General features: G+C 44.7%; 1 protein-coding gene across 1 annotated transcript in view; it reads right to left on the bottom strand.

The window, feature by feature from the left end:
* Positions 1-13,226, bottom strand: part of ROR1 (receptor tyrosine kinase like orphan receptor 1) — a 369,596-nt gene that overhangs the window by 148,032 nt on the left and 208,338 nt on the right. Inside the window, exon 2 of the mRNA XM_027852854.1 lies at positions 723-800. Within this exon, the coding sequence (XP_027708655.1) occupies positions 723-800 (78 nt within the window). The remainder of the gene's footprint in view (positions 1-722; positions 801-13,226) is intronic.

Raw genomic sequence — 13,226 nt, 5'->3', positions numbered from 1 at the left:
CCAAATACACATAAATGTGCACGTATACATACAAACACACAGGCACACAAACATACATATATACACACATAAAAACATACACACAAGCACACAAACATGCAATATATACAAACATATATATACATATACACACAAACATGAATGTTATATATATATATATACACAAACACATGTACACGGTAGCGCACATACATATATCCACACACACAAATACACACACACACACACACACACACAGAGCACTAACGGCCAGAGGGTGGTGAGCGCACACACGCAGCCCTCTCCAGCCATAAGCAATTAGTAAAGCCCCTCATGCTCCATGCCCGAGTCCATGCACACACCAAGGGTTCATTGGGAGAGGTCATCCCAGGGAGGCCCCTGTTCAGGGCTGGTTCGTTTTGAATCAAATCCCTTCAATAAGATTCACTCGGTGCAATGTTGAAAGGGGCAGGAAAGTAACTCACATCTTGAAGCACTCGGACCATGTGGAATGCTTCACTAGGTGAAGGGGCGGGGAAAGAGAAAAAACTCTTTGCAGAAACATGGGATTGCAGGTAATTCTGTGGGAAAGGCTGACGGAGAATCCGGGCTCTCTTTGTCACCCTCCCTCGCTCCCTCGCTCCGTCTCCGGGCAGACCAAGTCCTGCCCGCCAGGCAGAATCCCAAGTCAGGCTCTGCCCCCTCCTCCAAGCCCCTTCTGCCTCCCGTGGCTCTGCCCTCACCTTTGTCGAGGTCACTTGAGATGTTCCAGGACGCGGTAGGCGCTGAGTCAGCAGCCACGGACACGGACACGTCTGTTTCTAGAAAAACAACAAGAGGAAGGGGAGTGAGACGGGCCGCTTCTGATCGCTGCTTTCCATACAGTGTCCCAAGGCATCCTAAAACAGCCTCCAGGTCGGGACTGGATCCCAGGGCTAACAGAACCCAGTGGCTCCAGGGACAGGAATCGGATGTGGATTCTGGAAGACCTGGGTTCAAATCCCACCTCAGCCCCTTACTAGCTGGATGACCGGGGGCAAGTCATTTATTCTCTGAGCCTCAGTTTCCTCATCTGCAAAATGATGGGGTTGGATGGATGGTCTCTAATTCCAGCTCAGTTCTATGACCTTGTGTTCATACTTGGATGATAATGTTCAAAGGTTACTGGGGCCACATGGATTTTCTCCCCGACATCAGACAAAGGGTCCAACTCAATACCTTCTACGTGGAAACTCTCCTGATCCCCCAGCTTCTAGCCCCTTCCTTATGTACCTTGTATATTTAAAATCTATTTTGCATATACTTATTTACATAAATGTCTCCCGGGCTGATCACAGATGCGGAGCTGTTCTTGGTAGAACATCCCTGACCAATGGTCTTCCAATGGTCTAAAGAAGCAAGAAGAAGCCTGAGAGGCATTCTTGTTCAGATCTCTCATTTTACAGATGAGGAAATTGAGGCCTAGAGGGGTAAATAATTTTCTCAAAGCCCAGACAGGTAGAAATGAAAGGAAGATTTCCATTTGAATCCAGAATTTCCCACTACAGATTCGCCAAATGCACCGAGGCTGTATTTTTATTGGAAAGAAAGAACATCGGTCTTGGAGGCTGGAAGAGACACGGGTTTGAATCCTTCCTGAGATCCAAGCTATGACAAGGACAGAGTACCTGGCCCAGGGGTCCTGATGTAGGAGGGGCACATTCTTCTCCCCAGGTGTGGTCCCCACTTCCTCCCCCTAGTCAACATTCCAGCATATCTGCTGTGCACATACTTCACCCCTGCTTATCTATGCACACACTGTAACCTCCCCCTCCACATTCCTGGTAGAATGTAAGCTCCCCAAAGGCAGGGATGGCTGTGACTTTTCTCTCCTCAGCACAGAGCACTGGGCATTGGACTCAGCGCTTAATGAATGCTGGTTACATTGAATTGTTAGATTCCTTCCAGGGGCATCAGAGAGATTTTTTAAATGATTTTTATTGATATATTTTATTTTTTAATTACCTGCATTTCCCAATGTTTCCTTTTCCTCTCCCCTCCCAAAGAACCATCCCTTATAACAAAGAATTTAAAAGAGTAATTAATAATAATAATAATTATAATAGGGCAAAATAACCAGTAGATAAACAGAGTCTGGCATTACAAGCCATGTCTTTTTCTCACAGCCCCCCCCACCCCTGTGAAAAGCTTTCTCTTATCTTGTCCCAACCTCAGTCATTATACTTTCTCAGCTTTGAGTTCGGTGATCCCATGGCAGTCAGAGGTGGTTCTTGTTTCCATTTACGTTGCTACAGTCATCCCTTCTACTATTTTCCTGGCTCTGCTCACTTCACTCTGCATCAGTTCTTATAGTAAGTCTTCCTAAGTTTCTCTGCATTCATCATTTTTTTAAAGGGCAGTAATATTCCATTACATTCACGTACCACAACTTAGCCATTCGTCAACCAGGCATTATAGATTATGCATTTGAAGATATGCTTCATTTGTCCACACTGCCACAGGGTCCCATTGCCATGATGCCCTTCTCCCAGTGCCCAAGTTTCCCTTAATCCTAGCAGCTCTGCAGGCTGGTTTTTTCCAGGGACAGCTCCCTTTCTTGGTAGGAATGGACCAGCAATCTGACTTTCCTCTACCCCACAGCTGCCAGATCTCCAACCCCTCAAATGGATTTGCCCCAGGTCCAAGAATTCAGATACATATTTGCTGTCAGACCATGGGCAAATCACTTCCTTTCTCAGGTCCTAGTTCTCTCCTGTGAAAAATGGGAAAAACAATCCTCTTGCTATGGAGCTAACTGGATTGAGAGGAGAAAAGAACTGTACAAAGCTCAGAGTGTTGGAGAAACCTGAGCTCTGATTTCCTACTACAATGCACTGCCTGACACCCTCACACCCTAAGACCCTTTTCAAGGAAAATAAGCCAAATGCTTCAACCATGGCTAATTGAATTCAAAGCCATGCCTGCAACAGGGCACCCTGAAGCAAACTTGATACTCTAGATGTGGTCTGACTGAAGTGGAAGACTGTCACCCCCCGAGGTTGTCACACTCTGTCTCTCTTAATGCAGCCAGAGATCCCATTAGCTTTCCTGGCTGCCATAACCAACTGTTGACTCATATTCAGCTTGCAGCCCCCTAAATCACAGGCTGGTAAGATTTTTATAGGTCTTGGCTTAGATGTTTCACTTGGGCAAGCAAACTTTCTAGACTTATGGCAGTTGTCCGATGGCCAAATATCTGCCCCACTCAATTCAAAGGGAATACTAAAGAAGAAAACCCTACTTTGCTTTTTGCAACAATCCCCTCAATAGTCTTTAGGGGATGCTCCCTGCCCACCAATCAGGGAATGCCATTGCCTCAGAAGATTTAAAATTTGGATTGTGGGTCATTCCAAGGGCAACGGAGGCATAATGCAGGGTGTGGCTTTTTACCAGTGATTTTTCATGTATACAAAGATACAAAAAAGATCTCCTAGAAGGGGTCTAGGTCTAGAAAAGGGGATGTTCTGATCATATAGCAAGAGAAGGAAGAATAATGGACAATCCTCCAGTCCCAGGTTCCCCTCACCTTCCATACCGTCCTCCATGACAACAGCTGGGATTAAGCCAGATCTTGATTCTGACTTTGATGCTGACACTAACCTGACACCAGATGCCTTGATCCATGAACCTCTGAAGAGTCAGGCGGTTGGCTTTATGGGATGCACGAACTTGGACAGCAAAGATACTGAGATAATGACATTCAACATAACTGGTTTCCTTTGTCATCTTACGTACTGTGTCTTATTCATTTAAGAACTTAATTCTGAGGAGGGGTGCATAGGCTCCACTAGACCACCCAAAGGGTCCATGGCACACAAAAGAACTAAGAATGTGATCTAAAGCTATGGGACTAGAGTGCTAATTCTATCTCTTCTTTAGGAAAGTCATTTCCACTCTCAGGAGCCTCAGTTTCCTCAGCTGTAAATGAAGGGGTGGGCTGAGATGATCAATGAGAGCTCTGCCAACTCTCACATTTATGAGTCTATAATTCCATACTAATTGTCAGCATCTGAGCTGGGTAGGGCAGTAGGTAAGGCACTAGATGTGGAGTCAGGAAGACCCACGTTCAAAATCCGGCCTCAGATACTTAGTAGCTGCATGACTCTGGCCAAGTCATGCAGCTTCTCTGGGACTCAATTTCCCCAACTGAAAAGTGGGGATAATAGTTGCATATACTTCAGCAGGTTGTTGTGAGGATCAAATGAAAACATGTAAAACACTGTGCTATATAAATGATAGCTATCATGATGCAATATTGTCTCTCACCAAGGAGGAGGATGAGACCACACTATGTTAACTAATCTGCCTGGGCTCACAGAGCTGTAGGAGGCCAGAGGATGTATGTGGCCTTCCAGGTGAGCTATGTGAAGCTCCTCTATCATCAGAATGTTGGTGCCTAGCATGGGGCTCTGTATACCGGTGTGTAAATGCTTAATAAGCATTTACTGAATTTAATCAAATTGGAAGAAGGCCAGGGGGTCTTTAGGAAAATTGAAGCCACATTACTTTAGGTTTTATGGCAATGAATGAGAGCTGGAAGGAAGACTGAATAGTGGCTGTGGGACCTTGGAGAAGTCTCTGCCCTATAAGAGACAGCTCTCTGAGACTGTTGCTGGTAGTAGGGGTATTCAGTCATTTTCAGCCATGGCAGACAATCCATGATCCCATTTGGGGCTTTCTTGGCAGAGATACTGGAGTGGTTTGCCATTTCCTTCTCCAGCTCATTTTACAGATGAGGAAACTGAGGCAGACAGGATTGGTGACTTGCCCAGAGTCACACAGCTAGTTAAGTGTCTGAGGCCATTAGGTAGAGAGAAAGTACTATCTACAGAGGTATTAGAATAAAACCCCTTATACTAATGGAATCACAGGTCCAGTGGGGGAAGGGAGAAAGAAGGGCACATTATTTAAAAGATAAAAGAAAGACTTGAAAAATGTCCAATGTTCTATACTGAAACCTGTAATACAAACAGCCCAGGACTGATCTAAATAAAGCCTGAGGGATGGAATAGGAAGCTTAAAAAAAAGACAGCGATGTGAATCCACCTGGCTAATTTCACCACGTCCACTAAATAAACTCTGGCTGTACTAATGGGTCACTATGTTTCAGATAGTCATTGTTTACATTCGAGATAGGTAATTAGAGAACCTCTGCATCACCAGGAGATCTTACTGGCTGCGTTTCCCAACAGGCTGCAAGTGAGAGCCAACTCAATCTCCCAACCCCATGCTTTCTGTTGTTCCCAAGATGTGGAATATTTGTGCAGCCCGTTGGGGCGACCTCTACACATCACACTCAATCGGCTGAGCATTAGGGCGCTCAGGGGAAAGAAACATGGCGGCCAGAGGGCCATTTCGGGAGAAGGAGTGAGGTGGGGAAGGGAGTTGAGGGGACTCAGCTGCACCCTGACATCTCCTACAGTCAATATTTTTACAGTTTCATCTTACTTGGTGAAATTGGTGAAAGATGGGGGATGTGTTTCACTTTACAATATCAATTCTATAGATAGCTAACTGCCTGTCACTTGTTTTTTCCACCCCAAAGTCTGAATTGCTGATTGATTAGAATGTCAGGGTGATGAAAAAGGAATGGATTCTTGGCACTACTCACAATTAAAAAAAAAAAAAAAGAAAAGATTCCAGACTTGTCTCTGGACAGTAATTAACAAGCATTCAGGGTCTCCCAGGGAAATGTTTCAATTTACCAGCTCATTAAGTGATTTTATGCTGATGCTGGTGTCCTCTACTCCCCAACCAATACATGTTCTTTAAGAGAAAGCTTAATGTAATGGAGAAGGGGCTAACTGGCCTTGCAGTTAGGGAAGCCTGGGTTCAAATCCCATCTCAGATCCTTATTAGCGTTGGGGCCCCCCAAAGGTCATTGGGGCCTAGCGCAACAACATTTTTAAGGCAATTCAAAGTCTGCAAAGCACTTGACCCGTGTTAATCCTCACAACAACCCATTCCAGGAGGTGCTTTCATTTATCTTCACTTTACAGATTAGGAAACTGAGGCACGGGGATTTAAGTTTAATCCATTAAACATGTATTAAGCACCTACTATGTGCCAGGCACTGTGCTAAGTGCAGGGGAAACAATTAATAAAAAGAAATGTTAAGTGACTTGCCAAAGGTCAAACAACTAGTTTAAGGCAGATTTGAACTCGCATCTTCCTGGCTCCAAGTCTTACACCTAGCTGCCATGATGAGGAAACTGAGTCCCAGAAAGATGAAGCCTAGAGTCACCCGGCAGGTCACTGAACCTTTCTCAGCCTTATTTTCCTCATCTGTTCCATTCTAGTCCTCAGGCACAAGGCTATCTGGTAAAAATAATCACTAACTGGGGTACAGGCTTTTCAAAGGTTCACAGAGTAAGTTGTGTTCTCTCATACCAATCCTGTGAAGTAGCTGCTCTTACCCTCATTTCACTGAAGAGAGGACTGGGGGTCAGTGAGGCTCAATGACATGCCCAAGGTCACACAGTTAGGGAGGGTCAGAGATCAAATGCTTTTCAAACCATAAATAAATAAATGCCAGCTATGAAGTCAAATCATCCCTGTCTTGCTTTCCAAATAAAAAGCATAAAAATAGGAGTTCCCAAGTCAAAGAACTTACAGATATTGGATTGTCAGTGGCTAGTTTTTCTGAAAAGCAGATGTTTGCATGACATGGCATGTTTACATGACACCAGATAATAGCATCATGCAATTAGAGGGGAGAGGGACCGAGAGTCTACCTTGCCTGACACCTTCCAAACCTCTGAGTCTTTAATACCAAGTAACAGACCATCAGAGCTGGACGGGCCCTTGGACAGCATCTCGTCCAACACTTGTCTTTTACAGAAGAATTTTTTACTACATTTATTCTCAGGGATTAGGACCCTAAGTCCACAAAAATGCTCTTACACTGCTTCAGAGACTGAAGTAAGCCACCTGTGCTCGGAAAAACTCAAATTCCTAACTTTGGTGATCTTTCTATAAGGGCCAGCCTCCAAAAGAAGCTCTCCACAGACCTCATCATCTCACCATCACCAGGGCTAGAATAGCGGCGGCTTCCCTCTTTAATTTCCAGACACTTCAAGCTGTCTCGGTCTTTCAGCCCTTTGAGGGGCCCTGCCTTGGAAGGATGCACTCTCTCTAAAGAGCCCTGATGATCTCCACAAGGATTAGTGCTTCATCTCAGAACTTGGCAGGTAGGGACGTCCCTTTCCGCAAGACCCCAAGAGCTGCCAAGAAAGTATTTAATCATGGAACATCCTGTATCCCGGTCCAGGGACATTCGATATTCTGGAGTCCAAGCGTCTGGTGGAACAAGAGTTTCAGGAGAATTGAAGGAGGGACGCAGGCCAATGGGGGCAGGGATAGGAGTGAGACCAAGGGAGTAGGGACAGGAGGGCAGCTGGGCAGGAGGAGAAGCAGGCCCAGTTCTCATATCCCCCACCTCGCCGCCTCAACTCCTACTCCATGTGCAGGGTGCTAAGTCTATATGGCAAGCTCTGCCCTGACCACTTATGCATCAGGTGGGGAGATATCTTCTCCCCCATTAAACCGTGAGCTCATTTGAAGTAGAAATGGCTTCATTCTTTGGACTTGTATTCCCAGTGTCGAGCAAAGTGCGTGGTACACAGTGCCTAATGCATACTGTTGATTGACAGATTCTGTCTCACTGTCAAACCCAGGACACAGTCACAGAATCGTCAGATCTGGGAGCTGAGAGTTCCCGGGGCTTGTGGTATGTATGCAGTGTTATTTTAAAAGTTCTCTGGGGAAGGATTTCAGCCTGGATTCCTCTTCCCTTTCCATTGCCTAAGAGGAGGAGGAACTCTTGCTGCCAGAGGAGCAGCTAGGTAAGCCACCTACACAAACACCAGCTGGCGGAGAAGGGAAGGCGATGGTTGACTTGCTTCAAATAAGCGGGCCAAGTCAAAGACACCAGAGCCAGAGGCAGTTTACTGAGATGAGGCAGAGAGATCATCTGGGCCAGACATAGCGATGACACCATCTTGCAACACTTCTCAGTGTCTGATTGAGCTCAGGCCAAGATATTACGGCCTGACTCTGGGGGTACGGGGAGACCTCTACGTAGAAAGTGGAAGGTTCCATGTTAGAATCAGACGTGAAACACCTTCTTAGGCACAAGGCCAAGTCCCAGGGTGGGGATTCAAAGAGGAAAAAGCAGTTCCTCACCACGCATTCGTTGACTTAGGGAGTGCAGGAAGGGGGGATCTGACAGGTACACAAATAATTACAGACCGTGCAGCAATGAAATATGATGGAAACAGCCAACTGGGTCCAAATCTTACCCCTGATGTTAACTAAGAGGCTGCTAGGTAACACAGTTACCAGAGGTCCTTCCTCAGCAAGTCACTTAATCACACTCTGCCTCAGTTTCCTCATCTGTAAAAAGGGGATTAACATTAGTGCTGCCCTCACAGGTTCCTTCACTCAATCAGGAGCCCTGCCTCAGATGCTTATCGGCTGTGGGTCCCTCAGTAAACTCAGACTCAGTTTCCTTCAATGTAGAATGGGAATAACAATAACACCTACCTCCCAGGATTGTTACGAGTATCAAACAAGATCATATTTGTAAAGTCATCGGCAAACTGTAAAGTGCTACATTAATTTTAGCTACTATGACTACAACTATTACTGTTACATATACTTTCAGTCCCAACTACAATCCCATCTTTTAAAGGAAGCCTTTGCCAACTCTTGATTCTGTCTAGCGTCTTCCCTACTCCTATTTACCGGGTCTATAGCTTACTTTGTAGGTATTTATTTGTACGTTGTCTCCCACGTTAGACTCTAAGCTCTGTGAGGGCAGGGGCTATCTTTTGCTTCTTTTTATATCCCCAACTCTTAGCATGGTTCCTGGCACATAGTAGGTGCTTAATAAATGTTGATTGATTGATTACTATTACTACTATCATTACTACTACTACTATTACAATGCTTACTACTATTGCTGCTACTACTCTTTCTACTCCTGGATTACTATCACTAGTATTACTGCTACTACCTTGGGTAAGTTCACTTAAACATCCTGAAACTCAGTTTTCTCATCTGTAAAATGAAGGGTTTGGACTAGATGCCTTTGAGGTCCTTCTAAGTCTCAATCTGTCACCTTTGGACAGAAGAGAGGCGCAGGAAAATGGAAAGGCCCAGGGGAAGAGGCCATGTCCATCCTGGGGGAGACAGCAGCTCACACTCTACCAGCCTTTCGGAGGCCCTGAGCCTTTTGCCTAACAACTATCTGGTAAGTAGCTACCACACATATTTTGCTCTGCCTGGGGCCAGATTTCATCAGTGTCAGAAGTACCTGATGGGGAAATTCTCAGACCCATGCAGGTCGGCACCTTCTGTGCAACGTCTAGTCTTAGGGAGCCACCTAGACCTTTGAGAGGTGAGTGACTTGTCCACAGTCACACAACTTGTAAGCGCATGAAGCCACACTTGAATCTCAGTGCCCTCACCCCAAGTCCAGCCCTTTATTCACAGAATTTCAGACCTGAAGGGACTTCAGGGGCTACCATCTCCAACCAGATGCCAAAAGAAAAGCTCCCATTGCAAAATGCCTGACGTGTGGCCATCCATCCCCTCCAAGGAGAGGGAGTCTACCACTCACTACTACTGAATATACAAAGATTGTGGTTTAATAGATACAGAGGCATTCCAGCCCTCCAGGCAAATCCATCTTGGAGGAGGAGACAGAGTTTGGGGGATACGCTTCCCAGCTCCTGGCTGATGGGAAGCCTGCCTAGGAGCTTGGCTACAGCTCTTTCCACACTGGACAGATAGCAGAGACTCATTTCCTTTCTGCTCCAGAGCAGCCTGTCTCCCATTCCCAAAGGGTCTGAGCCTTAGCAGGTTGCCTTTCCATGAGAACCCCTAGGTAGGAAAATACTAGCCTGAGCCTGGAATAGTAGGTGGAGTTAAGAAGACCTGAGTTCCAATCTTGCTTCAGAAACTTAAGCAGCCATATGACCCTGAACAAGTCCCTTAACCTCTGGACCCCAACTGCCTCTTCTGTAAAATGAGGGGGTTGGACCTGAGGAGATTTAAGGTCATTTATGACTCTAAATCTATGATTCTATTTTCATATTTTCCTCACCCCTATCCCCAGCATCCTAGGGACCCTGAAGCTCCTTCTGTTTCCAAGTGAAATGCATTTTAGAGAAGGACACCCCCCCAAGAGAAGGGAAACTCCAAAAAGGTTTCTCATCTTGAGAAGAAATTGGTGTGAGGTTATGACCCACCCCCTACATGTCCCTGGGCAACGCAGAAGCTGTGCTGCCCTTCAGGGAAGGGGGAGCCCATCTGGTCTGGAAGACCAACATCTCTCTACCAGACCCTGTTCCTCCCCACCTGTTCCTTCTTCTGGCACCCTATGACCATCCACCCCCACTCAAGGGATCTGGAGTCCCCCTCAATTCCATTGCCATGACAGGTGATGAGCCAAGAGGAAAAAGGTACCGTGGAAGTTCGGGCCAGGAAAAATCCAGGTGGAACCTCCTTGTTCTGGTCCTGAATATCTGAACAGCTCAAAGACACCATCGGGTACTCAATGAGTAGAAGCCTCCAGCACAGTGGACAGGTCCTCTGTGGAGGCTTCTGGGAGGATAGGGAACAGAGCAACATTGTAACATTGTGACTGCATTAGCCTAAAGAATGCCCATTGAAAATTACGGACCTAAAGGTGGAAGGAACCTCAGAGCCATCTAGGCCAATGCATCCATTTTATAGACTAAGAAACTGAGGCCCAGGAAAATTAAATTGGCTTGCTCAAGGTCACACTGGTAGGATCTGAACTCAGGTCCTCTGACTCTCCAGTCAAAGTCCTTTGCATAGTTGCACACTGTTCCTTACTTCTGAGGGCAAGACCTCAATGAGACCGCAGACCCGGTCCAGTACCCAAGTACATCCATCTTTTCTTTGCCTATACTAAAGTCAAAACCAGAAAGAAAGGGAAAAAGTCTCCTCGCCACTCCCAAATGATTTTTCTTTTTCTTTACCAACAAGTTTAGAGACTTCCTTCTTTAACCCTACAAACTGGATCTAAAGGTCCCCACATCATGGCTGAGTTTAAAGGGAGATCATCACATACAATACACAGAGAAGACACAGTCTGTTTATCATCTCTAAGGAGAATAAGAACATTCAAGGTGCCTCCAAATCTCTTAAGCCTTTAAGAGCTCCCTTGTCTGGGCCCTCCCTCCCCAAGAGTCCAGAGCTCAGTTCAGTCCCGCGGGATGATCACAGCCAAGAAAGAGCCCATCGATGGGGTGACTGCTGATGGATGGGCTGGCTGCTTGGCGGTTCAGCATCCACAGCTACCACGACCGTTTTCTTTGAAACCCAGATGTTTCTGAGCAACAAAAACAGGGGATTCATTCATTCACTCATTTATCATTCATATAACAAATATTTATTAAGTTCCAGGCAATGGTGAGGGGGAGACACAAGGAAGACATAGAGCCTATCCTGAGGGAGATTATGATGGAGGAAGACAGCCCAAGGCAGCAGGAAGAGTGTTAGGCCTTGAATGGTTCCAATTTCCCCTCTGGCACAGTCTCTCTGAGGATCCATCTTCAAATCTGTAAAATGGGGATAATAGTAACTGGACTACCCAACTTGGGGGAAAGGGATGTATCATAAGGCTCAAAGGAAATAATGGATGCAAAGGGCTTTGTAAATCTGAAACGTTCCATGTGTCAACTCTTATTAACAATTACAGGCACCAGGCATAGGAAGGAAAGTGATCGATTTAGAGGCAGGAATATTGGAGCCCAAATCTTGCCTCTGATAGTTTTTTTAAAACATTTTTATTTGAAGTTTTGGGTTCCAAATTCTATCTCTCTTCCCAGAGATGTTAAGCAATTAGATATAGGTTATACATGTACAATCATGTAAAACATTTCCATATTAGTCATTTTGTTACAAGAAGACTCCAATAAAACAAAAAAGAATGAAAGAAAGAAAGTGAAAAATAGTCTGCTTCGGTCTATATTCAAACAGTATCAGATCTTTCTTCGGAAGTGGATAGTATGTTTCATCATTAGTCCTTTGGGATTTTCTTGGATCATTGTATTGCTGAGAATAGCTAAAGTCATTCACAGTTCTTCATTGAACAGTATTGCTGTTACTGTGTATAACGTTCTCTTGCTTCTGTTCACTTCACTGTGCATCAGTTCATGTAAGTCTTTCCAGGTTTTTCTGAAATCATCCTGCTTGTTATTTCTTGTAGTGCAATAATATTCCATCACAATCATATGCCATAGCTTGTTTAGCCATTCCCCAATTGATGGGTATCCCTTTGATTTCCAATTCTTAGCCACCACAAGAAAAGGTGCTATAAATATTTTTGTACAAAGAGGTACTTTCCCCTTTTTTTTTGGATGTCTTAATAGTGGTATTGCTGCATCAAAGGGTATGCAGAGTTTTTTAGCCCTTTGGACATGGTTCCAAATTGCTCTCCAGAATGGATGGATCAGTTCACAACTCCACCAATAATGCATTAGTGTCCCAGTTTTCCCACATCCCCTCCAAAGTCCAACATTTTCCTTTTTTTTTTGTCTTATTAGCCATTCTGATAGATGTGAGGACATACCTCAGAGTTATTTTAGTTTGCATTTCTCTGATCAATAGTGATTTAGAGCATTTTTCACATGACTATAGATAGCTTTTATTTCTTTATCTGAAAACTGCCTGTTCATATCCTTTGACCATTTATCAATTAGGGAATGACTTGTATTTTTATAAATTTGACTCAGTTCTCTATATAGGTGAGAAATGAGGCCTTTGTCAGAGAGAGATACTTGTTGCAAAAAGTTTTCCCCAGTTTTTTGTTTTCCTTTTATTTTGGTTGCATTGAAAACTTTTTAATTTTATATGATCAAAATGACCTATTTTACATTTTGTAACGCTCTCTATATCTTCTTTGGGCCTAAATTCTTCTCTTATTCATAAATCTGACAGATAAACTATTTGATGCTCTCTTAATTTGCTTATGGTATGCCTCTGGTGTTTAGGACCCTAACATCACAGATTTAGAATCGACGAGCACTGAGTGAATACTTACTATGTAGGTGTCACCATGCAAAAGACTGGGAATCCCAAAACAAAAGGGAACAAACTCCTGCCTTGTCCTATGAACATCTGGATGGCCCCATCAGTCCCCACAACCACAGAACCAGGACTGATGCATCTCAGGA

The sequence above is a fragment of the Vombatus ursinus genome, unplaced genomic scaffold (genome assembly GCF_900497805.2).
Source record: "Vombatus ursinus unplaced genomic scaffold, bare-nosed wombat genome assembly UNPS02009824.1, whole genome shotgun sequence".
In the NCBI taxonomy this organism is placed as follows: domain Eukaryota; kingdom Metazoa; phylum Chordata; class Mammalia; order Diprotodontia; family Vombatidae; genus Vombatus; species Vombatus ursinus.
The sequence above is the reverse complement of the archived record's forward strand: the minus strand, read 5'-3'. Positions and strand labels throughout refer to the sequence as shown.